We start from the raw sequence: 25,840 nt of genomic DNA on the forward strand, positions 1-25,840 counted from the left end.
CGACTTGCGGCTCTTTTGTCGTTCAGCCCGAAGCGACGGGGACTCTTGTTTAATATTTAAACGCGCTGACCTCAGCGGGACTCTCCCGCATTCGCATCTACAAAGCAGACTCCCTCAAGTGTCAATCAGGACAGCAGACTGCGTGGTGGAAGTGGAGGGGGGGGGGGGCTGGAGGATGTTTTTGCCGATTTTCACCAAAAGAACAACAAAAATAATAATAATTCCAACAACAACGACGTTTTTTTGGGGTTTTTTTTCACCAGCTGATGCTTTTTAGAACCAGAAGTGACCATATTTGCACGAAAAACCCTGACCGCACCCCCCCCCCCCCCCCCTCTCTCCCCCGGCGTGTCAATCAAACCAGGCTTTACTTTTCAGACCCGGAGACTACGTCCATTTTTATATACAGTCTGTTATACGGAGCGACGGCGGCATCCACGTGACGTCTGGACTCATCGAGACACCGGAGTCCAGAGGAGGAGATAAGACGACCGCCATCTGATGAACGAATGGAGAAAAAAAACTCTCTGGACGTTCTGACACGTGTTGAACTCGTTTCATAAAAGTTGTTCGAGGCGTTGTTCAGCTGCCCTGAAAAAAAAAAAAAAAAGCACAGGGGTCGGAGGGAAGAAGAGGGGTCGCTTTCCCACCGCCGCTGGCCAGAGCTCTGAAAGGTTAATGAGCTTCCCTTTTGTGACTGTGCGGGCTTTTATTGTGGCGGGGCAATCTGCATACAAAAGGAGGACACACACACACACACACACACACACACACACACACACACACACACACACACACACACACACACACACACACACACGAATTGGTTCTTCTATTGTTGTGAGGACCCTCGATGACGCGGTACATTCCTGAGACGTCCGACGACGACGCCGCGACACTCGAAAAGCGCTAACCGTGATGTCACGCGACCCCGTTACCTTTAACGCGCACGACTGCTCGTAATGCGTTGCTCCTGTCAGAAGGTGGCGCTGATGCAAACTAAATTTTTTTTTTTAAAAAGCCGTCTTGCCATCTGCCACTATAAAACATAAAGAAAAGCCCCCCCCCCCATGATGTCGGACACTGGGCTTCTGTGTCCGAACATTTCTGTAACTTTCCAAAACCAACAATCCCCCCCGTCCCCTCCACCCACCTTCGATTTACCAGCTGAGCTTCTCTTTTTTTCCACGAGCAGCTTTTCACTGAACTACTTTTGATTTCTAACATGTCGCACGGCGCGTCCTAACACTTCCAAGAGACCGTAACCGACGGCAACCTAAAACCCAGGTGCGACTCGTTACGCAGTTTTGATGGTGCGTTTCAAAGGGACAACCAGACAAAATGTAAATGTGGATGCAAAATTGTCCTCTTAAAGACGTGTAAAAATGCTCACTCACACACACACACACACACACACACACACACACACACACACACACACACACACACACACACACACACACACACACACACACACACACACACCTCAGATTAACAGGGTTTCTGCCAGGATGCCCAGAGCCAGCGAGGCGCGCACACACACACACACACACACACACACACACACACACACACACACACACACACACACACACACACACACACACACACACACACACGGTTTAATTAGCCTCCACTTAGCAAAAGCTCTTCATTTTCACATGGAAACTTCGTGTGAGAGCAGGAGGGTGAATCAGACCTGTGTGTGTGTGTGTGTGTGTGTGTGTGTGTGTGTGTGTGTGTGTGTGTGTGTGTGTGTGTGTGTGTGTGTGTGTGTGTGTGTGTGTGTGTGTGTGTGTGTGTGTTTTGTTGTTTTTTTTTTTTTTTTAAATCACCCAGCATGCTCTGGGCCTCCTGGAAACTTTCATACTATGTCCGTTTACAGCAGTTTCTGTTCACACTGACACACATTTCCAACAACTGTCACACTGTACAGAAGTTACTGCACTGTATTTTAAAAACACTCTACTGAGTACGTCGCACACTGCTGACTCTGCAGAATGAAACGTGCAAAGTTGTTGTCCGATTACAGTCAAATTATGTAAATCAGAGAAAAGCAGTTCGGTATTTTTTTATTTGCCGAAGCATTTGAAATGATAAAAATTCTCCTCGCAGAAATCGGTTCCTGTTTGTTTCACAACTATCAAGTCTCAGACTGAGGAACTGAAAGAAAAACAGCTTTAAAATACTTTTTAAAGGTATAAGAAAACATTTTCAAGAAAAAGAAACTGGTGCAGTTCTGTTTTTAATAATGTGCATTTTTCTTTTGTAAATTCGCACGTGTAATGAAGCTGGCACCAGAAAAAAGCTGGGTCCTTTTATTGGATAAATGGCTTTAAAAAAACACGTGATCATATTCATTTGATAATATCTGGCCAGCAGGACAGACTTTCCGAGGTTATATTTGTCTACAAACGACCATAAATCTGCTCAGAAATCATAGAAGAAAAAAAAAAAGAAAAAAGCTCTGTATGCAGAACTTGTTTGAATTTTTCCATGTTTTTAAGTTTTCTTCGGTATCCAGATAATCCCCTGAAACTCGTCTGTACATCTGTGGGTAAACCCCGAGCAGGAACCGCAAATAGCTAATTCGGCATACTTTCCGAAATCCCCCAGTGCATTGTGGGCGCTGCACTTCCAAATCACCTATTAATACGAACAGCGTGCAGGCAACCAGACCGAGTGAGGTCGAATCCATTGTTCTGTTTCGAAGCGTTTCTCACGAAGTAAAAACGAGGCTTCGGCGTCGGTCTGAGTTGATTCAAATCTAGCAGGAAGCTTCGAAAGGTTTTTTTGTTTTTGTTTTTTACATTTTTGTGCTTTTCCAAATGAAACCAGGTTTCCTGATCTGCCTGCGATCTTCCATGCAAACCCGCCCCTTCAACCTTATGACCCTATGTTCCCCCATAAACCACTGGCTCAAAATGTTTAAACAAAATCTTTTTTTTTTCTACATCCTCCTCCTCCTCCTCTTCGTCCTCGTCCTCCTCCTCCTCGAGCTCCTCCCCATCCCCGTTTTTTAATCCACCATCACAGAGGTCGGACTCAGTGGGAGGAGGGAAGACACCTAAAGTTCGTTTTTTTTTTCTCGTGTGGACGACGGATGAGATGGAGTTTAACGTGTATATATATATATATATAAATATATATATATATATATTTTTTTTTTTATATATATGTTTGACGTCTTCCAGTGAGGATTTCCGCCGGACTGCGGCACTGAGAAAAAGCTCTTCTTCAATGACATCAACTGAAACGGCGTCTGAATTGATATTAATGGATTTCAGCGCTTCGCTCGACAAAGTTGTCGACAACATGTTATGATATCGACGAAAAAACTAGGTTTGAGTCCCACTTAAAGGGCGGGGACTTTCTTTTTTGTGCGTCGGTTGGTTTAAAAAAAAAAAAAAAAAGGGACATGCGGAGTTCCCCAAGGCTCCATACTGGGGCCACTTACACCCACTTGCTCTCACTGACTCAGAAAAACAACAAAATATGTTCCTAAAAATGACACAAAACATTTAAACCACCATATTTCCAGGGGGGATTTCAATCCCGTACAGTAAAGTAAAAGTGCATCGAACAACAACAAAGATAAAACTGAAAAAATAAATAAATAAAAAATAAAAATAAAAAAACAATTAAAAGTTAGCAAAACAAAAATCTCACTACAGACTTGAATTTTAATAGACACATTGAGACAATTACAAGGTCACCGTAGTATCGCTTCAAGAGCATATCGAGGATTAAAGGACGTTATGTCTCAGCAGGATGTAGAAAAACCTTATCTTCAAATCGACCAAAAATAATTCTGTGTTTGCAGGTTTCTCTAGAAAAACACTTAAAAAAAAAAAAAAACCTGACCAAGACTAAGAACCACCACAGCTTCGATGTGCTTCAATCACCTGTTTGTACACTCGGAGGGTGGAACAATAACACGGCTCTAAATATCAGATATTGAAGCTACAGAATCACAAATTAATTTTCCAGACGGAAATATAAACTATAAAATTACTGAGAATCTCACAAATATCTTTATACCTAAGCCCGGGTAACTCAAATTTACATATATTTGTTCGCTTCTATACTCCCGGTGGACTCTAATCAGCTGTTTATTGCCTTTTATCCAACACGAGAGGTACATTTATTGATGTGGATCCATTTTCAGATCAACCGCTGCCAAAATATTCTGCCGTGCCGACAAAAATGAATGACGTTTCCTTTCTTTCTGTGCTGGGTTATAAATGACCTGCTGGTGAATTCTGATCGCAGATTTTGCAATTCCTGAACTCTTTTGGAGTATTATTAAAAAAACGTGAGCCCGGGCGGACCGACGCGCGACGAAGTCCCGGTCGGTGGTGAAACGGAATTAAAAACGGGAGGAATAGTGAAAGTCGCCGCTGCTGTGATTTCTGCATGAAAACACACGTTTCATTATCGCGGCTTCAAAATATCTCAACTGCACACGACGCGATGTTCTGGCGGGGAACGCAATCGGCATAATTTAACCTTCGATGCGTCCGCTCGGCTGAGCGCTACACGCAGTGCGCACACGCTCTCCGCGCGAATGTGAACATCTCGGTGAAGCAGCTGAAGGGCTGATTTTGAGCTCTCGAGGAGGAGGAGGAGGAGGAGGAAGAGGAGGAGGCCTTTCTTTCAGAACAACAAAGGATATTCAAGGTTTTCCTTCAGAAAACAGTTTTTATGGCTGGGGAAAAAAAAGAAAAGGTTTGCCGCCGGATCGGATCCACCGGAGGGTGATCGAAAACTACCGAGATTGCTTCTTTGCTTGCTGTCAATCAACCGGTCTCCCAAAACCCTGACCTGGAACCCCTCTCCAGATGATTTATCAACCAAATCGCAGGCAAAGCACCCCCCAAAAAAAATTCATTTCGAGCCACGTCGCTGCCTGAAAGTGTTTGGTTTTGTTTGACCAACAGTCAAAAACCTCAAAAGATAATTAGTTTCCCATCTCGTAATAATCGTTCAATCCGGAGGTTTTTTTTTGGAGGATTTTCTCGGGGAAATAATCTTTGCTCGGTTTAAGAAAATATTTACAGACCTAACACCTGAACGATGCGACGACCTGGACGTGTTTGTGTTTGTGTTTTGTTGTGTTTGTTTGTGGGTGTGTGAATGTTTGCACGTTAATCGAGCACACACACACACACACACACACACACACACACACACACACACACACACACACACACACACACACAAAGGCTGCTGGGAAACCATAACGGAGGCAGTTTTACCAGATTTCTTCTCCTTTTCCGTCTCTGAATGTGTCTCGTGTTATTTCGCGGAGTGGGTCGTGTTTTAGGTGGTGGTGGTGGTGGTGGGGGGGGGGGGGGATATATAAATCAAACATACCGGACTCTTCCTCTTCGTCCCTGAGGACGCCGCTGATCCTCCGGGACAGCGAGCTGATGAAGGTGCTGATGGAGTTGGCTCTCGACGGCACGTCCGATCCCGTCTTCCTGAGCGGCGTCCTCTGGGGGCCTCCGGCGGCGGCTCCTCCGGGCTCGGACAGGGACCGCAGGTAGGGGATGAACCTGCGCAGGGAGCCGGGCCTCGCCTGGCCTCCGTGGGACCGCTCCCCGCTCCTGTCGGTCTGCAAGAACCTCGGCAAGCTGAGCAGCCGCAGGTGAGGAGGCTCCGTGTTTTGCACTTTGACGTCGAGGGCGGCCATCTTGGCCGGCTTCCTGTAACGGTGCCAGCGGTTTAAGGCCCGGCGGGGACCCCCGGCCGGACCCTCGGGGGCGTCTCCGCTTCCGCTCATGGTCCGGCGCACTCAAGGCTTCCTCCGGGCAGCGGCGGCGAGCAGATGGAGGCCTCCGATATGGCCGACGCAGCTGGTTTGCCGACAGCCGTGCGCCGACGCGGACATATTACTCCGACGGCGGGTTTCAGGCCGAAAGGAGCTGCCGCTTTGCCGTTTTCTCGACAGGCTGGCTGACTTTCTTCTTTTTTTCTTGTCTTCCTGGGAGGAAGTCGAGCGTCAGACGGCAGACGAACGGCCAATCGGGTTTCAGAGCAGCAGACCTGTGGTTTCCCGTCTGAAACTGCACACAGTTCAGCCTTCTCGTTCCTCATCAGTCGTTCTTTGTTTCGGTATCGAGCGACGCCTGGCGACGACCGTCCGGATTCGTGTTCTCAGAAGTCCTCTACGTCCTCCAAGAGAAACGTGCCGATCACAACGCCAAACCGCAAGGCGCGTGATCCCGAGTCCAGTTCGCCGACGGCCGCCGAGATTCGCTTTCAGGATTAGATGGAAAGTTTGGATTCTTTTCAGGAGTTTCTCAAGTGGCATTTCGGCCGAAGCTCGAAAACTGCCGAGCGTTCAGATTTCAAGAAGCCGAAATGACCTCTTTCTGAGGATGAGCTTTGTAAAGACTCGCTCTGAAAATGCGCCCGCGATTTGAGGCCCCTTTTACTCGACTCACATCCTCAGTAAAAAATAAGTTTTTTTTTTTTTTTTTAACATATTGTCTTCAGATTCAGATATTTTTTGTGTTGTTTTTCTGTTCAGTCGGTTTCTTCATAAAAAGCTAAATAACACATATTAAGTTTTACTTTCAGTAAGTCGGATTCTCTGTCACCGGATAAGAGCTCCAAAATTGTGAATCAAAGGTACATGAGGGGATGAGGGAGAATAAAAAATAAATTTAAAAAAAAAGGATTTGTTTCAGGGTTCGTTTGCTCTTCCTCACCGTGACTATAAAAAAAACATGAACCGGACACCGACGGCGATTTGTGTCTCGGTTAACGCCGCCCCAACTGACCCACATATCGGCATTTATCAGATAATGAAGCGGCCTGGTGTCCAAACCCAACGCCGCATGTAGGTCAGAGTTAAGACCTGGGGAGGCTAAGCCGAGGAGGCCAAGGACGGAGCCAAGTCCTCCTCGAGCCAACATGGGGTCGGGGGGAGACTTATAAATGGTTGGAAAAAAACCAAATAAACAGGTTAATGTGAACATAGAGTACCGTATAACACCAGAGAAAACTCGTGAATTCAAGAGAAATATTCTAGACATTCAGTTCCACTGGATCGAATCAGCTAAGTGCTAAAAAAAAAAAAAAAAGATGACTCAGCAGACAAAACAAGCATGACGTTTTCAAACGTGGACTTTAATCGCAGCAAAGCGCCAATCAGAGTAAGACTGAAACCGAATGTGACGAGAAAAGCAGCTCACGACACCGACGGCGATTGTTTGGGATTACTTGGAGTGATAATGTTTCTGTATCTGGACCGAGCGGGCAGCCGGCCGCGACGTCGCCCTTTGGTTTGTGAACGATCTGATTGGCGACCCCGGCGGTCCAATCAAACAGACGCGCCCCTCAAAAAAGAAATTTCACGGAAGAACTTGAATGGTGGTCAATGGAGCGGGAGCCTTTTTTTTTTTTGAATCGACCTCTAGTGGCTATAGCTGGTGTTGCACCTAACGGCACTTCCGCAGCTGCCTAATTTTTCAGAGCTGGAAGCTACGTCCACTTTTATATCAGGTTTAGTCGGTTTGGTTGTTCAATACTTTTTAAAATGGGAGTCTGTTGGAGCCACTGGTATTGCCGTTTAAGGTGCTTCAGGACTGGTTTCACTTTTACGACATCCATTTCTATATGTATATATATATATATAGTCTGTGACACAAGTGGCCCTAGATCACCACAAGCGTGACGCTGTATTTGAATTAATTTTGTAGGGAGCTTCGCCGTCAGCTGGTAAACTAGAAGGTTCTATCGATTTCGTGCTGCTCGGGATTTATCCGTCCTGGTTCCTGTACAACGGACGTGTTCGCCGAGCTCCGCGGGCCCGGCGCAGGACTCGCATCGCCGCCTGAATCTTTGACCCGAAACATGGAATCTCAGACATTTCCTGGCTTTGAGCCCGGACGGGAGACGTGACGAACATTCCTGCTCCGGAAACCTCACCGAGGGGGGGGGGGGGGGGACGACTTGGGAGGAGAGAGAGAGCGTGAGGAGGCAAACAGGAAGTGGACGACGGCGGGAGGACGGAGGACACGGGACACTTTCGGGCTTCGTCGAAACCGATAATGTGGTTGCGCTTTGAGGGGTAACTTAAAAGTTCCTTGGAGCTTTAGTTTTGTTCTGAAGAGGAGGAGGAGGAAGAGAGGTCTGTCGGTTTACACACAACTTCCTCTTCACGGTCAAACCCTGTTTTCTTCTTTGTTTGGACGATGAAACGTCAGGAGACGAGCCCCGAGGTGACATCATTAAATGTCTGACCAGCTTTCAAAAACCCCCTTTATCACATCTGATGACCAAAAACAAAAACAAAACAAAAAAAAACATCAAAAATTTGGCTTTTTTTTTTTTTTCCCTTTAAAAAGAACTTGAACGATTGACCGAATGAGATGACTGCAGCAGTCGGGTGTCCGCGTGAAACGATCCGGAGTTTATCCGAACGTAAAGATCTTCCAGAGTGACGGTCTTGTTCGTGTCCCTCGACTCGGCGTGGAAACATAAAGAGGGAACCGCGACTGAAACCGACTGGACTTTTATTTGAACTCTTTTAAAGCGTCGTCGGACGAGCGGAAACGGCAGCAAGTTCAAGCTTCTGAAAACGGAGCCGCAGACCAAAGAGGGGAGTTTAAAAAAAAAAACCACAAAACCACAAAAAGCATCCCGGCGATGACGCTTCGTCCACTTCTCTTTGTCCCCATCCTGCCGGAAACTCAGGAGAAGACCTCCGGCTAAAAATAACCGGCGGCTATAAAGAGAGCGATAAATCAGCTGCTGGATACCAGCTGAGGGAGGGACGGCGGCGGGCCCCTCGGGAATCCCGGGATAAATGTCCCACGACCGGGGCCTCGCCGATCCGAGGACGCACGACACGACTTTCCAAAAAAAAAAAAAGGCGAGTTCGAGATTAGCAAAGCTGCAGCTGCTTTAGTTCAAATTTTTTTTTTTTTTTTTTTTGGGGGGGGGGGGGTTGAAAGCGGCACGAAAATCCCGAACGGGAGTTGACGAAGTTTGAATGAATGAATGAAAGAAAGTCAAAAGTACCAGCCGCTGGAAAAGCTCCACAACAGCTTCTGAAACGAACCGCCGAGGTCAAAGCTGCGATCTCAACGTTGAAGCCTAAAATAAAAGTGCAGAGGAGGAAAAAAATAAAATAATAATAATAAAAATAAAACGGAAATTTGAGCATCTTCACAACGCAAAAAAAAAAAGGGCATTCATGAAGATCATGGGACGCGACCCAAAGCCCTGCGGCAGCTGCTGTAACTGACCTCGAGTTGAGACTCAACTTCTGCTTTTCAAAAGGTGAGAAATGAACTTTTAACTTTTAGCAGAAGTGAAGTCACCGAGGTCACGACCGACTGCTGCTGAAACGGACCTGGAGGTGCGACTGTTACGTCAACGGAGGAGGGCGGGGGGTTCAGACGTGAAGAGGAACAAACGCAACTCAGTTCCTTCTGCAGACTCACACTTTTTTTTTTATATATATTATTTAGGCCAGATACGTCCAAAGTCCGGCCCGGGGGCCCAATCACGGCCCTTGGGTCAATTTTAAACAGCCCACAGCTTCCATCTTAAAATATTAATATTATATATATATATATATATATATATATATAGAGAGAGAGAGAGAGAGAGAGAGAGAGATGTCAATCAAAAGATGTACTTTCTGAATGATGTTGTGAGAAAGACCAGAGGAAGTTTCACATGTTTTGAACTTAAAACGTTAACAGGCAAACATTTCACAATAAGTCCCGTTAAAAATGAACCTGAGGTGAAGATATTTACCAGTTTTGTTCTTTATGTTCATCCGACTCTCTCGATGTGAACGAAAAGGCAGATTTTTTAGTTTTTTTTGTTTTGATTTGTCACAAATGTTGCGTCATTGCAAATAAAAATGTGTGCATTTGTGTGTAACTTTTATGGTTAAAAAAAAAAAAAAGTGTTCAGGAGCATTTTCACTATCAAATCTGGCCCTCTTTGAAAAAAGCTTGGACACCTGGGATTTTAGGTAGAAAAAAAAAGGTGTGTGATTGGTTGCTGAAGCAGGCAGACAGACAGACAGACAGACAGGCAGACAAGCAGAGGTGTTCAACGGTCACATGGTCAGAGTTCAGACCACAGCAGATGATCATCTAATCCAATTATCATTTACAACCGCGGCTTTAATCTGCAGCCGTTTGCCGTCAGCGATCCACTTTGTAGTTACAGACCTGCAGCCGCCGTTCACGCCGTTCACGCCCTCTGATGTCATCCGACTACTTCCTGCCGGCTGCAGGAACCTCTTCAACCACTTGTGAAATACATGTTTGCTTCTGAACTGGAAACGTACCAAACGCTGAAGTTTGAGTGCTGAATTTGAAAAAAATAAAATAAAAAAAAATAAAACAACCTCCCATGTGGTTTTTTTCCCCCCCTTCCTGAAAATGTCCCCGAAAAATGTCCTGAAATAGACGGTGATCGTATTTTGGTCCGGAGAAGCCGGACTCTTGTTTTGTTTCAGAGGGAAATCCTGTCTCAGCGCACCCTTCATCCTGATAACGACCGAGGCCCTGGAAAGGAAACTTTCCATTTCCTCCACTGATCAGCCTCCATTGTCCCGAAGCACCAAAGCACCGACCTGAACCCAGTAACCGACAGCGGGCCGGGCCGGGCTGGGCCGGGCCGGGCCGGCGGAAACAAAACTAAATCCAGAGTGGGTTGTTGTTGTTGTTGTTTTTTTTTTGTCTGTGAACTTCCACAGCAGGTGGAGACTCCCCGTTTGGAAAAGAGCATCGGCGTCGACTGAGTTTTTGGAGTCTCCGGCCTTTCTGTTCCTCGAGTAACCGACGAGTCGATTAACATTTCGATTTATCTTCTATATTAATTGATTAGGTTGAGCGTCTGTAAAATACCAAACGTCATCAGACTCGGGATCGAGTCGGACTCCAATAAGCCGGACTTTAAACATACGGACAAACAAATTCTGGAAAAAAAACTAATTAACTGACCTTTTTAATCATCCATAAAGGCTTCGTTGTTAAATTAAATTAAATCTTTAAGTGATGGATTTTGCAGACCTGACGGTACCTGATTTTTTTTTATTTTTTTTTTTAGCTGGAATCCTTTTAAAGGTTTATAATGTTGTTGTTTTTTAAGTCTTATCTGAGCGAAAGTTGTTTCCTCGCAGCTTGACGTTCACATTTCACATCAATAAATCTGTCTGGACCTGAAACGTCCTCTTTTTTTTTTTTTTTTTTCTTCACGCGAAGGGGAACCGCTACGGCTTTTTACGAGCGCGATGTTTGTCGAACTGATTCCCGAGAAGAGAAAACAGAAAGGGAGAGCGGAAAGTCTGGTCTGGGTTTCACACCGTGGCGCCTCGGAGGAGACGGGCACCGAGCGGGAACGTGCGAATTGGATCGCGGACGACGAAACTCCCACGATCCCCCGTCCAATACTGACGAACCTCAGTGGGGGGGGGGGTCCAATGTGTGAGGTTTGTTTTTTTTTTTTTAGAAGCAGAGGGATAATCACCGAAACCCTCCGACTTGGTGTCCCGGCGGCTTGCAGTTCGGTTTAGGTTCTCGTTTTTACATCGTATCGGAGTGGATTTCTTTACGTTTCATCTCCGAAGGCGATTCTTCACCATTTTGTGGATCGAAATTATCGACAAGAGAAGAAGAACTCTGACAAGGACTCATTCGTACAGCAGTTTCACACGATTATTACGCGTCCTATAAGATTATGTATACGACAGATGCGTTTACGTGGCACTTCCGAGGCGAAGCCGCTGGAGACTCTTTAAAAGCCTCCACAAAAAAATAAATAAATAAATAAAAAGCCCGAAAGGGTGCAGAAATAGACTAAATCTGGATTTAGCGACGAACATTTCAGATTTTAAGTCGACCGGCTAAGAAGAGCTTTTGCGATCAGCGGGAGGGTCCGATTTCAGTCGCAGCATTTTTCCTGTACGTTTGTTTTGTTGTTTATTTTTCAAAATAAAAGCCTCGTTGAGGAAAAATGAAGGGTTATCTTGTCTGCTAGAGAACGAATGCGACGCAGTAACTTTAACCGGGGCAAACGGGAGCGGATCAAAACGAGGCTTTGTAATGATAAAACAAATTAAAAAAATTAAAATTATGAAGGCCGGTCACTATTTTAGGAAATACGGTGCTCGTTACACGAAAGTCAAGGAGATTTAAGGTCGAGATAAAAGTGGCGTGACGTGTTACGGGAAACACAGGATCCCGCCGGTGTGTCTTTTTCTGTCACGACGACTTCCTCCTTCCTCCTTCCTCTCCCGACTGACGGCTTCACAGATCATCTGTCACGCCGAGGGGATTAATCAATCGAGAGGATGAAATTATACAACGTATGCTCTCATCTTTCCTCTGAGCCGACTTGACTTCCGACACGATGGCCTCTCGCAGCCGGCCGGCCGGCGGGGCCGGCGGGGAGGGAGAGGGGGAGGAGGGGGGGGGGGAGATCAATCCCGCCGTTAAAGCGTCTGTCTGCGGTCAGCTTTAATAGGCTTATACACAGCAGCCTTTCACTGGATAATGCACTTTTGTCGATGCTTTCAATGAGCCGACACAGAGATGGATTAAATAAAAAAAAAATATTAAAAAAAAACCCAGCGGGACGACCGGACGGCTCGGAGGAAAGACCTTCACGCTGGTGATGAAAGCCGGACGCAAACGCTATTTCTTCTCCGGTGTCGTCGAAGACACGTGTAAGGTTACAAATCGGTGTACTTCTTCTCTGTGGGCGGAGCTACGGGCTCTTTGTGCGAAGCCAAGATAGTTTACGAGCCGGATTAGCAAATGCGATGTAAACAAAACATTGTAAATACTTCCCTGTCCGGAAGTTCTTTCTTTTAGAACATTTAAAAGTCGCGACGTCTACGATTTCAAAATCGAGCCTCCGATACGTCCGTCTCGAGCGCTTCTATTAAATCTATTGATACTCTTTTTGTATTTTTTTTATACATATCAAACAAAATAAACAGTTAAACCTAAAACTCAAATAAAAGTGGTGATGATGAGCTCATCGTCTGCTGGTCTGATGCAACAAAACGACTCATTCACATTTTGCCTCTCAGTAACGTGGACCTCGAAGGCACCGCGCGGCAGCAGCAAGCCGGGTGGACCTTGAAGGCAGCACATTGCCAGCAGCCAGGCGGACCTTGAAGGCAGCGCATTGCCAGCAGCCAGGTGGACCCTGAAGGCAGCACATTGCCAGCAGCCAGGTGGACCCTGAAGGCAGCACATTGCCAGCAGCCAGGCGGACCTTGAAGGCAGCACATTGCCAGCAGCCAGGCGGACCCTGAAGGCAGCACATTGCCAGCAGCCAGGTGGACCCTGAAGGCAGCACATTGCCAGCAGCCAGGTGGACCCTGAAGGCAGCACATTGCCAGCAGCCAGGCGGACCCTGAAGGCAGCACATTGCCAGCAGCCAGGTGGACCCTGAAGGCGACATCACCACCAGGCCATTGTTGGACCCATTCGAGGAATGCGAGCTGTGGAGCGGCAGCGAGGAGGACGCGATGCCAGAGCCGGAGTCCTGCCGGGTGAGATCACCGGCACAAACCGGCTGCTGACATCACACTCTGCCAACACCAGGGGGGGAAGGGAGGGAGGGAGGGAGAAGAGGGAGGGGAAGGCAGCGCAAACACCCTGACACAGTCCTGCTTCCACAGATACCGGCACTGCCTTCAGGGCACAACTGCTCGCCGCAAGTTTTAAATAAACCCACGAGGACGTTTCGGTCCGTGTTTTCCGAGGTTGTCTGAAGACACGTTCACTTGTTATGTACACATGTTCAGCGGGATCAAATTCACACACTGTTTCAATTACTACTAATAGTGGAACACTGAAGCCCTTAAAAAGTTAAAAATTAAACTTTAAGGTGCAATACTAACGCGTTTCAAGGGATTTCTGAGCGAGTTTAAGAGGTTGTTAATCAGCTCTGCTGTGTTTTAAAGGTTTTTTTTGGGGGGGGGGTAAAAAAAACCTTAAAATTCAGAAAGCAGATGTTTTTCAAACGCAGGTGAAAAATCACAGATTCAAACCAAATGTTGCGTAAATGAATTATTAGGTTGATGAGGTTTATTTTGGATTATCTTTTGCCTGTGCCTTTAATCGATGATTAAAGGCACTCTGTGGTTTAAATTTCCCAAACAGCTTTGAATTTTCCCCTTAATTAAAAAGGATCCTTGCTTCTTCTTTAAAAAAAACTAAAAAAAAACTTTAGCTGTGCATATAAGAAAGAAGATCTGAATGGGAGAAATTTAACTGACATTTTCCACAATTCTCAGACATTTCATTGACAAACTATGAATCTGTAAAATGTCAAATGTGTTTTTTGTGGTGATCTTGACAGCAGATCCGAACCCCCCTTCCCCCCCAAAAAAAAAAAATTCAACTTTTAATTGAATCCAAAAACCAAATCGCATGAAGAAAAAAACCTCTTAATTTAAAAGGCGTTCAAGAAATTGCTTTTTATAAACTGACTTCATTATCACAAACAACGTTCCCCCAATGTCCTGTCTATCAGATATCGCTTAGTCGGCTAAATATTTCAGCAACACAGGTGACGTCAGGCCCACGAAGCTGTATTTTCGAAGACGCTCAGTTCTCCCGCGTCTCCAGTTGTACCGTGAACGCGTCAGCCCGAGACGTCCCCCGGGACACCACCACGCAGGCCCCGAGGTTACTGTCCCACAAAATGAAATAACAAATAAAAGTCTGTAGAGATGGTATTTTTGGGGTGTGGACGGCTTTACGTCACTGCAGCCACCAGTAAAATGACTCAGACTGTGAGCAACAACAACTCGGCAGCCAACGAGGGCAAACAAAAAAAAAGACTGCAAGAACGACTTCCTGCCGTGGGACACTTTTCCAGCACCGGTTTCGGTCCGACCGTCTCGCGAGGCTCGCTGACACGTTTATTTCAACAAATAGAAAAAAGAAAAGGAGAACAAGCGTCCAGGACGGGAAACATGAGCTGTCAACACCGGCCTGTGACGTGGACGTCACGCTGAGTCATGTGACCCAGTTTTGGTCGAGCGAGGTTATTCATTCGGTCTCAGGGGGTTCGGAGTCATTTTAAGCGTTACTTAAAAGTCCAGTTAGCGCCGGTTAACACTTCGACTGCCGCCCGGCACCGTGGTGAATATTCACCAGAAGACAAATCAAAAGTTGATTTGGCAAATCCAATATCAAAGATGGAAAAGGAGAATATGAAACAACAATTCCTTCAAATACCCTTAAATTCGTTCTCAAAATGAAGCGATAGCTGTTCAAAGTGAGGGATTTTAACAGCTTGATAACCGTCCCAAAATTTTACCTGTAAAAAGCCACCTGGGTTTTCATATTCACTTTATGTCTTAAAAAAAAAAAAAAAAAAAAAAAAAAAAAAAACTTTAACCAAGCATTGTAAAAGGTAAAAATCCCTTAAACTTTTTAAAAATTTTAGACAGTTTTTACACCTTTTAAATACTCCATGAAATAAATCCTTTAAAACCCCTTGAACACATTTCCAATTTGTTGATGTGTCTCTTGGTGAACCTATTAAAAACCTGAATAATTCATTAGGAATTCCTTAAAACTTCATTTATTAGCAGGTTAATAAATAAATAAGGGTTAAATTAAGGGCTGTGAAAACAAACTGTAGATGACTGTGTCTGGTGTTTTAAGCGGTAAATTAAGGACAAATTAAAAAAGGACCATTTTAAAAGACTTTGTTTCATGGAGACGCATTAAAACTACAGAAAGATAATACCAACTTCTTTCTACTCTGGTGTGTGTGTGTGGACAAACAGTCCAAGTCTGTGGACTGAGTTGGGTCTATTTTAGGAGATCCATGGGAACTATTTCAAACCCCTTTAGGTTTAAAGGGGAACTTGAGGAGTTTCAGGGTCAAACCCAGAACTGACATTAAGGGGGAAAACCCTGAGCCCAGCTGGCTGAGGGGTGGCTGGTGCTTTGACCTCTGACCTCTCTTGGTGGTGGTGGTGGTGGTGGTGGTGAAGGAATTTGTGGGTAAAGAGCAGGCTGACAGTAGCTCCCTCAGCAGCTCCGCCCCACCACCACCACCCTCCACCTCCCCGGTGGCAGCCATGACCTCGGCCTTGGCCCACGGCCGTTACCTGGCTCTCTCCACACGGTAACCACGCTCCCCGTTGACCAAAAAAAAAAAAAAAACCTCATGGGGGGGTCCTCCCTACCCTCTTTTAGTGTTTTTGTCTTACCGTAAACTCGGAGCCATCCCTGCAGCTGGGACACCGTGTCCACCAGGATCCGGTCCACCAGGGGGTCCAGGAGGCTCAGTCCGCCGTGCAGCGAGTCCACGTCGCCTGCCACCGAGTCCGTCTCCATATCCAACACGGTGGGGGGGAAACAAAAAAAAACTTGTTCTCTTTAAAAACAAAAACAAATAGAAGCCCTCCAGAAGTGTACGTTAATCCGGGAAATGTGAGTTTAAGTGTTCAGCCGGTGAGAAAAAGCGTTAAAAGTCGCCGTGTAATCCGTCACGGGAGAGTTTGACCGCCCAGTTGCTCCTAGCTAGCCGTTAGCTGCGGCGGCGGCAGCCGGCGGCGGCGGCGGTCCGGCAGCCCGGCTGGCTCTCCCTCATTGTTCCGCTCTTCCAGCTTTACCTCGTCCGGGCTTTAAACTTCCACCAAAACCGGCGTCCGGGAGAAAGCCGGCAGCCCCTCTTCCTCTCTTGCCTCCCCCCCCTCCCCCGCAGAAGTGTCCGCCCCGGGGAGCCGCCGCTGTTAAATCCTGCGTGAACCGCTGGAAGTGAGCGGAGTCGTGCGGTGGTCGGTGCGTCTCCGGCGGGCTGCCCCTTCTCTCTCTGCCGCTGCCGCTGCTCGCGGTCCACTCTACCCGGCTCGGGCACGAGCGTGGCAGGAGCGGCGGGAGCGCGCAGGGAAGTCACGCTGAAGGACGGAGAAGGAGCGCGGATGGATTTACTGACCCTGGTGGGGGGGGGGGGGGGCACATTTTACACCGCGTGCTGCAGCAATAAGGATAACATGCGGAGGAAGAGTCAGACAGCCTCTCTTCATCTCTTCTGTTAACTAATGCTGAAGTTTTTTTAAATTTTTTTTAAATGAACAGCACCCTGGAAGTTCAGCTTCACCTGCAAAATGACACCGTCAAAGACACAAAGTGACTGCAAAGGGATGCAAAGCGACTAATAGGACCACAAAAGGGGACATAACAATTAAAACAGACACTAAAAAAAACAAAAACCATGTAAAGTACATCAAAAATGGTCAAAATGACCACAAAGCGACTAAAAAACACGACTTTAAGGACCACAAAAAGGGCCGTGATGATTAAGAGACAAGAGAAACTACAAACAGATGCAAAATAAAAGCAAAAACCCTTTAAAATGACCAGAATAAGACACAAAACAACCACAAAGTGGCCGTAAGGAGACGCAAAACGACTAATGGGACCACAAAAGGGGGCATAACGATTAAAACAGACACTAACAAAAACAATAAGAGATGCAAAAACCCTCTAAATTACATCAAAAAGGGCTGAAATTACCAGAGAGACTCAAGATAATGACAAAGAGATTCAAAGTGACTAAAAGAAACTACAGAGATGCAAAATAAGAGCAAAAGGCCTTTAAAATGACCCGAATAAGACTCAAAGTGCTGCGAAACAGCGACATAAACGCTTAAATTAACCACCAAAAAGGGTCATTTTGGTCATCAATGGGTCTTTGTGGTGGTTTTTGTATCTCTGACCTCAGACTTCATTTAATATTGCTGTAAACAGGCTCTTCTGTCCTTCACCTTTCCTGCTGGCTGCAGAAACACAAACGGCCCTCTGGCTCCCCCTGCTGGTCTCTGCACCGATTCATCACCAGATAAAATACACTGGAAATATTTCTTCTTATCGACTCATACAATCAAAATAACATGGAAATATTTGACCACGACGCAACCAGACAACCAATATTATAGAGATTATAATCGGAATCACTGTCCCCACCTAACGGTAAGTAAATATTTAGAATAATAAATGAAAAAGATCCTCAGACGAAGATTCAACACTGATTAAAAAAAAAAAAAGAAAAAGGATGCACAACAGCCTGATTATTATGGCTAGACATATTATCCACAGTTATTAATGTCAGACAACCAAGTTAGATAGATAGATATACTTTATTGATCCTGCAAGGGGATTTTTGTTGTTGTTGTTGTTGTTGTTGTTGTTTTCTTACAGCAGCATGGAAGATCCAGGAAAAGCAATGCAAATTACAGAATAAAAATAGAGTTAGTAAAAGTATTAAAAAACATTTTAAAATCCACAATATATATAAATAAAATAGAATTCAATTCAATTAAACAACAGTGTTAATGGTGAAGGACAGATTTGGCCAATTAATACATTTTAAACAAGTCCCAGATGTACACAAAAATATACATGTCGATTTCTGATTGACCTCTGACCCCCTTTTTTTTCTTGATTCTATTGATTTGTATTACACTAAAAGAATTTGCACTGTTCATTTTTGCATTAATAATAATAATAATAATAATAAATAAAAAGTAAACGTAAAAGAAGAATTTCTTTCGTCGCCAGCTGATGGCGCACACGCGTTGCGCCCCGCTGGAAAACCAAACGGCTCCGTTTTGTGTTTGTGTTTGTGTTTATGTTCACCGTCTGTTTGTCCGTTTCGTTCCGGTCAGGATGTCCGGCCTCCGGTTGTTAAAGAGTCTGGTGGCCGAGAAGATCTCCTCCGTCAGTACAGACCGGAGGACGCTGGAGAGCCGCCGCGGAGACGCACGGAGACGCAGGTCCGGTCCAACAACTCATAGGTCTCAAGTCTCAGGTCCGGTACCGAGAGAGGACCGAGGAACCGGTTGTACTCGTTAAATGAGCCTTTAAATATATGTTTTATTACATTTGTTTTTTTTTAATAGCCTTATGAGGCGCGATCAGAAAGTTTGTCCAACAACGGTTCCTGTTGCGCACGAACGGAGCGCAGCACCGCGACGCAGCACGTGGAGCCGGAAGAGCCAATAACCTTCATGATTAAGTGTCCCAAGTTACGTCACTTGACTGACATCAGCGCCTGAGTTACGTGCGTTTTTTTGTGTTGTTGCTGTTGTTGTTGTTGTTGTTTTACCGCTGATTTGTGCGCATTTGCGATTTCACAATAAAATGTGTTTAAAAGGAACAACTCAGAACTTTTTTTTTTAAGGACTCTTCTGGATCACCAGCTGACAGGTCAACGGGTCATCACCCCCCCCCCCCCCCCACCCACCCCTCTATCCCCACCTCCAAAACACATGGACAAACAACTGGACTCTTGTTTACATCCCGAAGCTTTAATTAGGTCCTGAGCTCGCGCACACACACACACACACACACACACAGACACACACACACCAAACAAAACACTGGTGTTTACATCCGAGATCACCACAGGTGTCATCGGAGGAGGCAGGAAACAGGAAGGGATGAAATTAAAAAAAAGGCTTTTATATCCCGACCGATAATAATCCACGTTACAAAAGCAGGCAAATATATGGACCGACTATTCATGAAATGTTAGAAACAAATATTAAATTGTATTAGTAAAATAATATTTACCTCACGTTGTGATTATAGTGTCATTGTGGGAAAAACAATTGTATATTTTTATTTTGTGAAATAAAAAGATTTCTGGAAAACTATAAAACTCTTATTTTGAAAATATTTAAGTTTCTTTGAAAGTAGTTTCATTTCCGTATTTCACTTTAAAAATTGCAAAATAAAAGTTGCATAAATACAATAAAAAAAACAAAAACATGTAAAATAATGACTGATTTAAATTTAGATATTCGATATATAAATAAATAAGTGTTAATTTTTTTTCCTGTCTTAGATATTGATTTAAACAAATTTTTTTTAGGTTTAAAACCCATTTTTTGTAAATGAATATTCAACGAAGTCTTTCTTTATTTTCAATATGTCTGGATGAAACACCACCACACACCGAGCAGCTGGGTCCTGTAGTAATTTTCTTTTATTATTCAAATGTTAAGTTTGGATTTTACAGGCACGTAGGAACAAACGGGGGGGAGGGGGGGGTCGCTCAGGTCCTCGCAGGGCTGAAAAAAAATAAAAACACGACAGAATCAAGAAGGACACGGAGACGGAGGCGTCCTGCAGGCTGAGCAGCTCGTACATCATCTCAGACAACAGGGTTACAACACAAAATACGGGTACATTATAACTTAAAATACTGTTTATACATCATGTCTGCGTGTGCTGCGCAGCCTGCAGCGCCACCGTCTGGATGGAGGGAGAAAAAATGAGTTAAAAAAAAAAAAAAAGAAAACGGATTCTCTCCTTCACCGGTCGGACCGAGCCGAGAGCTGATTGTTTTATCTGCATCAGCTGCCGGTGGAGAATTTAAAAAAACTTAAAAAAAAAAAAAAAGTTTGGATCAGGATTAAAAAATAAAATAAATTCTCAGAACCTGATTTCTCTCTAAAAAAATAAATAAACCAAAAACAAACCCTGCTTCAGTACCGCTGTGAGGACGACCAAAAACCTGTGAGATTAAAAAGGCGGACGCCCTTCGTTGGACTGTGTTACGATCGAACTTTATATTAAGGCACAAAAAAAAAAAAAAATCTAATTCAAACCTACTGTAGCAACGTGTGACTCATAATCTCCATTCAGTGAAACGACTCGCTTTCAAAACGTCCTGATCGGAAAATAAACAAAAAATAAAAATAAAAAGGGTCAAAAAGAACAACAAATATTCAGTTAGCTCGATTTAACTCGTGAGGACCCGGAGAATCAATAACACACAAAAATGAAATATTGGCGTCGCTATAAGGCAGCAACACTTGAGCCTTGTATACAAGCAAGCATATTATAATAACATACCACAGACGTTATCGTAGATATTTTCTATATATTTAACCTGGAGGTTTCCGTTGATTGATTGTGATCGAACTTAACGTGGCTGACTGCGTGTTGGAGTTCTTTAAAAAAAAAAAAAAAAAAAAAAAAAACAGCCGCTCCTGAATCATTTTTCTATTTACACAAATAACAAAAAAAAAAAATTCCTCACTCTATTGTCATAATAAAAAACATTCACACAAAAAATATAACATTTGAAATAATTATTAGCACCAGTGTATCAGATAAAATTCTCGCTACGCAAAATGTACAAAGTTGCATAGTGTTGGATTTTAGCCTGGAGACGAAGAGTTAATGCGTGATCGATTAAAAAAAAATAAAAAAATAAAAATAAAAAAAACACCAGTGAAAAGCAGCAACTTCCAATAGACGATTAAAAAAATTTAAAAAAAATTTTCGTAGAGTTATATAACATGAAATGGTGTTTGACCGCGGTGAGAAATGATTGAAAAAGACGCACCGACTGAAACCCCCGAAGTCCCCCGAAGGTTTTTTGACGAAAAAAAACCCATAAAAACCCCCCCAAAAAAACAAAAAAAAACTTCACGATTAAGTGTTCCTAGCTACGTCTATCGATTCTTATCGCGTTTTTTTCGCGAACGTTTCTTCTTGTCACGTGACGTTGCGACGATGTTTTCCGAGCGACTTCCGAGTACCGACGAAGGCGGAGCGTCGCCGTCCCGAGAACCCGAAGAAGGTCGCGTCGGAATCGAGGAGCGACCCGGTCGGGTTTTTCTTTTGACGTTCGCTTCGTTGCGCGCCGAAGAATTCGTTCCCCGGTCGACACGAGAGTTCTGGCGGGAACCTTCTGAGGGGATAAAAAAAAAAAGTTCCCAAACCACCCCTCGCGACATCTAACAAACGCAATCGTCGCTTCCCACCACCCCCTAAAAATAAAATTTTTCCTTTCAGGTTCCACGTTGAAATCACAAACGTTCACGCACCAAAAGAAACATGCGTAACTCGGGCGCCGACGTCGATCGAGAGACGCAACTTGGAATATTTACTCGTAACGGTTACAACTTCCTGCTCCGTGTGCGACTTTTTCTAGACTAGATATAAATCTCGATATAAACGCGTCGCGACAGGAACTTTATTTTTTATAGGAACTCGATAACAAACTCGAACTTTTCAAGTTGAAACGTTATTTTTATGTTTTTTTTCGGGGGACTTTCGGAGGCTCCGAATGCAGCAGCAGAGTTTTTTTTTGTTTTTTTTGTGGCTTTAACTCCACAACGCAACCCGTCGGAGGCCAAAAATACTGTCGAGGGACAAGAGAAAAAAAAAAAACGTTTCTCCTGCCGTGAATGTTGTCGGTGAGAAAAGAAGAGAAAGGAGAGGATTTCCTTCACTGAAAAAAAAAAAACAGGGTTGGTTTAAAAAGAAGAAGAAACGCTCTCCGACGAAGGACGTTTCCGATGAAGTTAGTGAGTCTGAAATAGCTGGTTTGTCCCAAGGCATGATGGGTAAAAAAAAAAAAAAAAAAAAAACGGCTGGCGAAACACGCAAGAAAACAAAAAGAGGGCGAGCGGGCGGCGCTTCCTCCAGAAACTTCCTGCGCGGTTTTTTTTTTTTCCGTTGAAAACTTCGTCCTGCGGAGCAGACGGCTGCAGTCACGTCGGGTTTTTATGTGGTTGTTTGTTGTTGTTTTGTTTTTGTTTTTTTTCCCCTCCGAGGCTCTTAACACCTCTCTGAGTTCATCCTTACCGTCGCCGCGTCTCAAAAAAAAAAAACACCGACAACCTACAGACCAAAAAAAAAAAAAAAAAAAAAAGAAGAAGAGAAAAACAGCTGCTTCTCTTTCGCTGAAAACCGTGAACGTGGCTTTTTGATAAAATATTGGCTTCTCTCTTGTAAAAAGAAACAAAAGAAAACACAAGAAAAGAGTTAAAAAAAAAAAAAATGTTTTGGTAAAGTTAGAAGGGGGGGGAGGGAAGGGGGGTGTCGGAGGTGGGTGGAGGAGGTGGGGGAGGTGGGCGGGGCTAAGGCCTCTCCAGGGACGGCGTGTTAAAGCAGCCCTCGGGTAGCGTGTCCTTGATGTCGTTGAGGTTGGCGATGTCGGCGCGGATCTCGCGGATCTGCCGGTCGTAGTCGTTGATCATGTCCTCCTGAGTCCGCGCCACGTCGTTCAGCTCCATCAGCTTCCTGTCCAGAGCGCTGTCGGCCATCTTGCCCTTGGCCCTCTTCAGCGACTCGTCGATCTGGTTCAGCTTGCTCAGGTCCACCTTGTCGATGTTTCCTGCGGGGAGATGTCGAAGAACGACAAAAGCGTTTCGCATATTGTCGACACGTCCGACGTCTCTATTTGTTAGACTAATATTTCCGTTTGTAAAATGTGGGGAAATATTGAAAGATTTGCATAATTATTCCCTGAAATCCCCTTTAACGCTGTAAAATGTCTTTTTTTGTTTTTTTGTTGGACCAACAGATGAAAAAACACTCAACTTTGAGTTTATGATTATATAAAACTAAAAAACTTTTTTTTTTAAAACAAGTCGCGGTTTCTGTCCTCACCCAGCTGGTCCATCAGGGACGTGATGATCTTCAGGACCGTCTTCACGGTGCTCTTGGCCTTGCGGGCGTTGTCCTCCGCCTCCTTGGCGTTGTCCGACGCCTGCAGGCGACAATAATAATAATAATAATAATAATAAAATGTATTGATTAAGAGTTCTTACAACTTGATAATTGTAATACAATGAACCGGAGTTTCCGAAATACAGAAGAAGCCGGAGGCGGCTGATTTTCCAGAAGATTGTTTTTCCTACGGTGACACTGAAGTGCCAAAAACACAAAACAATAAGGAATAAATAAAAATAAGAACCTCAGGTGAAAAATGCAGTTCCAAAAAAAAAAAAAAAAAAAACAAAAAAACCCTACAGAATGATGTCATCAGCTTTGGAGAGAGTTTCCTGAGAACTTGCGAGTCAGCAGAATTGCACCAAATAAGATGCAGCCAAACGTTGACATCATTAAAACTCTCAGGTCTCATCGGGACATTACCCAGGCAGATCTATCGCATCCGATTTATTATTTACCATAAACAAAATGGTTTGATCAACCGTTGCGATCAGCGTGACATAAGGTGAGGTTTTTTTATTTTGTGTTTTAATGTTTTGCGCTTCGTAGCTGCAGGTTTTTGTTGTTGTTGTTGTTGTTTTTTTTGTTTTTTTGGACTTCAGGCTCCACAGTCGGAGAAGTCTTCACGTAAAGCGAGACGAGCGGGGTCGTACCATCCCGGCCATCATCATGTCCTGGTCGGCCTCGGCCTTCTTCCGGGCCAGCTCCCGCTCGGCGGCGCTCAGCTGGTCCATCATGTCGCCGACGTCGTCGTCCAGCTTGTTGGTGTCCCGCAGGGCCTTCTCCGCGTCCTCCTTGGTCTTGGCGGATCCCTGCGAGGACACGGGTCGGTTTACGAGGTGTTAAAACAAAACAAAAACGGGAACGCGACCGGTCCGGTCCGGTCCGGTCGTCGTCGTCTCGTTTTACCTTCTGCACGTAGCTGGCGATCTTCTCGGCGTCCTCCGCCTTTTTCTTGGCCTCCCGCGCGTCGGAGGCGGCGTTCCCGAGCGCCGCCTCCGCCTGCTTGGTCTTCTCGTTGGCGGCCATGATGGTGGCGTTGATGGCGGGGATCTTCTTCAGCGCCTCCTCCGCGGCCGTCTTGTTGTCGTTGACCCTCCTGTCGAAGTCTGGCGGGAAGTTACAGAAAAAAAAAAAAACATCCGGATGAGACCAAAAAAAAAAAAAAAACACGCAGCGTCCAACACGCGACCTCGAACGTATCTCGGAATCACTTTTTGAATTTAAAGATAACGACAGATTTTTATGGCCTTAAACTTTTGAGATATTGTAAGATGTTTTAACTCTAACAATCCCTCAAAATCCCCTTAAATGACCCTTAAATTTACTGCTGAAACAGACACTTTTATCTAAATCCAAGTGTTTGATAGAAGATCCCTTAATATATCCATTCATTTGTAAAAAAAATAATAATAAAAAAAAAAAAATACTTTCAAAAAGCTTTTTTTCTTTCTTCAAAAGCCGTCAACAGACAGTAAATGTAACTTCTGATATATTTTCAGGAGGATATTAAGGAGATTTTAAGGGATTTTTAGTGACCCCGTTTTGTATTAAATGAATAGATAAATTCATGGATTGTGATTTACTGTATAAAGTCGTTTTAATGAGTGTCCCGTGTGGATTAAGACATTTTTTAAGGGGTTCAATGAACCTTAAAATATACAAAATAACATTATCATCAAATAGTATCTTAAAGATCACCCTAAGCTAATAACTATCTCTAAATATATGGTTTTATAATCGATAAATAAATGGATGTTAATTATTCAGTGTTTTAAAAGGTTTTTTTAAGGTGTTGAAAACTTTAAAAAAAAAACAGCAAATGGTCTGAAAACAAGGAGGATCTTTTAAGGTACAAATTAAGGGATGACTTAATTTTTTTTTTTTTTTTTTAAACAATTTTCAGTTTTCTACTTCAGATTGTTTAGCAATTAAAATTATTTGTGAACATAGTGGGATTAGAATCCCTATATTATATTATACTATTAAATGTCCGCAAATTTGCCCAGACCCTGAATATTCCACTTAAGGCAAAAATGAAGGTGTACGTGTGCTGTTATTCTGTAGATTTCAATGGTTTTTGTTTTTACCCCTTAAAAAAACCTTCAAACATATCCAAGAATGTGCACATGAAAATAAAAAGGAACTTAATTCAATAAAAGCATTTTTACAGTGTAAAACTCATGGACGTTTTAATTCCATTAGGATTCCCCTTTAAAACCGACTAAAGTCACAATTTCATTACAAACAGGGCAAAAATAGAACTTTAAGGTAGAAATAAAAACGAACGTAGCGGCGTATAAATACATATTTTTGATTTGTTGTGTTGCGACACGCAGCAGAGACAGAAA

General features: G+C 44.2%; 2 protein-coding genes across 5 annotated transcripts in view; both read right to left on the bottom strand.

Moving 5' to 3' along the window:
* The window catches only part of rasal2 (RAS protein activator like 2), a 61,375-nt gene extending 44,654 nt beyond the window's left edge, over window positions 1-16,721 (bottom strand). Inside the window, exon 1 of one of the 4 annotated variants that reach the window (XM_069722831.1) lies at window positions 16,223-16,721. In XM_069722831.1, the coding sequence (XP_069578932.1) occupies window positions 16,223-16,349 (127 nt within the window). In that variant the 5' untranslated portion in view covers window positions 16,350-16,721. Of the gene's footprint in view, window positions 1-5,376; window positions 7,516-16,222 lie in introns of those variants that run through there. The other 3 variants (XM_069722828.1, XM_069722829.1, XM_069722830.1) reach the window with 3 other exon arrangements.
* Window positions 16,722-19,981: 3,260 nt separating this feature from the next.
* The window catches only part of lamc1 (laminin, gamma 1), a 51,490-nt gene continuing 45,631 nt past the window's right edge, over window positions 19,982-25,840 (bottom strand). Inside the window, exons 25-28 of the mRNA XM_069722827.1 lie at window positions 24,399-24,598; window positions 24,143-24,301; window positions 23,427-23,526; window positions 19,982-23,151 (exon numbers count right to left, since the gene is read on the bottom strand). Of these exons, the coding sequence (XP_069578928.1) occupies window positions 22,895-23,151; window positions 23,427-23,526; window positions 24,143-24,301; window positions 24,399-24,598 (716 nt within the window). The 3' untranslated portion in view covers window positions 19,982-22,894. The remainder of the gene's footprint in view (window positions 23,152-23,426; window positions 23,527-24,142; window positions 24,302-24,398; window positions 24,599-25,840) is intronic.

The sequence above is a fragment of the Brachyistius frenatus genome, unplaced genomic scaffold (genome assembly GCF_029030835.1).
Source record: "Brachyistius frenatus isolate BFR_SWC_R1_liver_20210118 unplaced genomic scaffold, ASM2903083v1 Contig_306, whole genome shotgun sequence".
NCBI classification, from domain to species: Eukaryota; Metazoa; Chordata; class Actinopteri; family Embiotocidae; genus Brachyistius; species Brachyistius frenatus.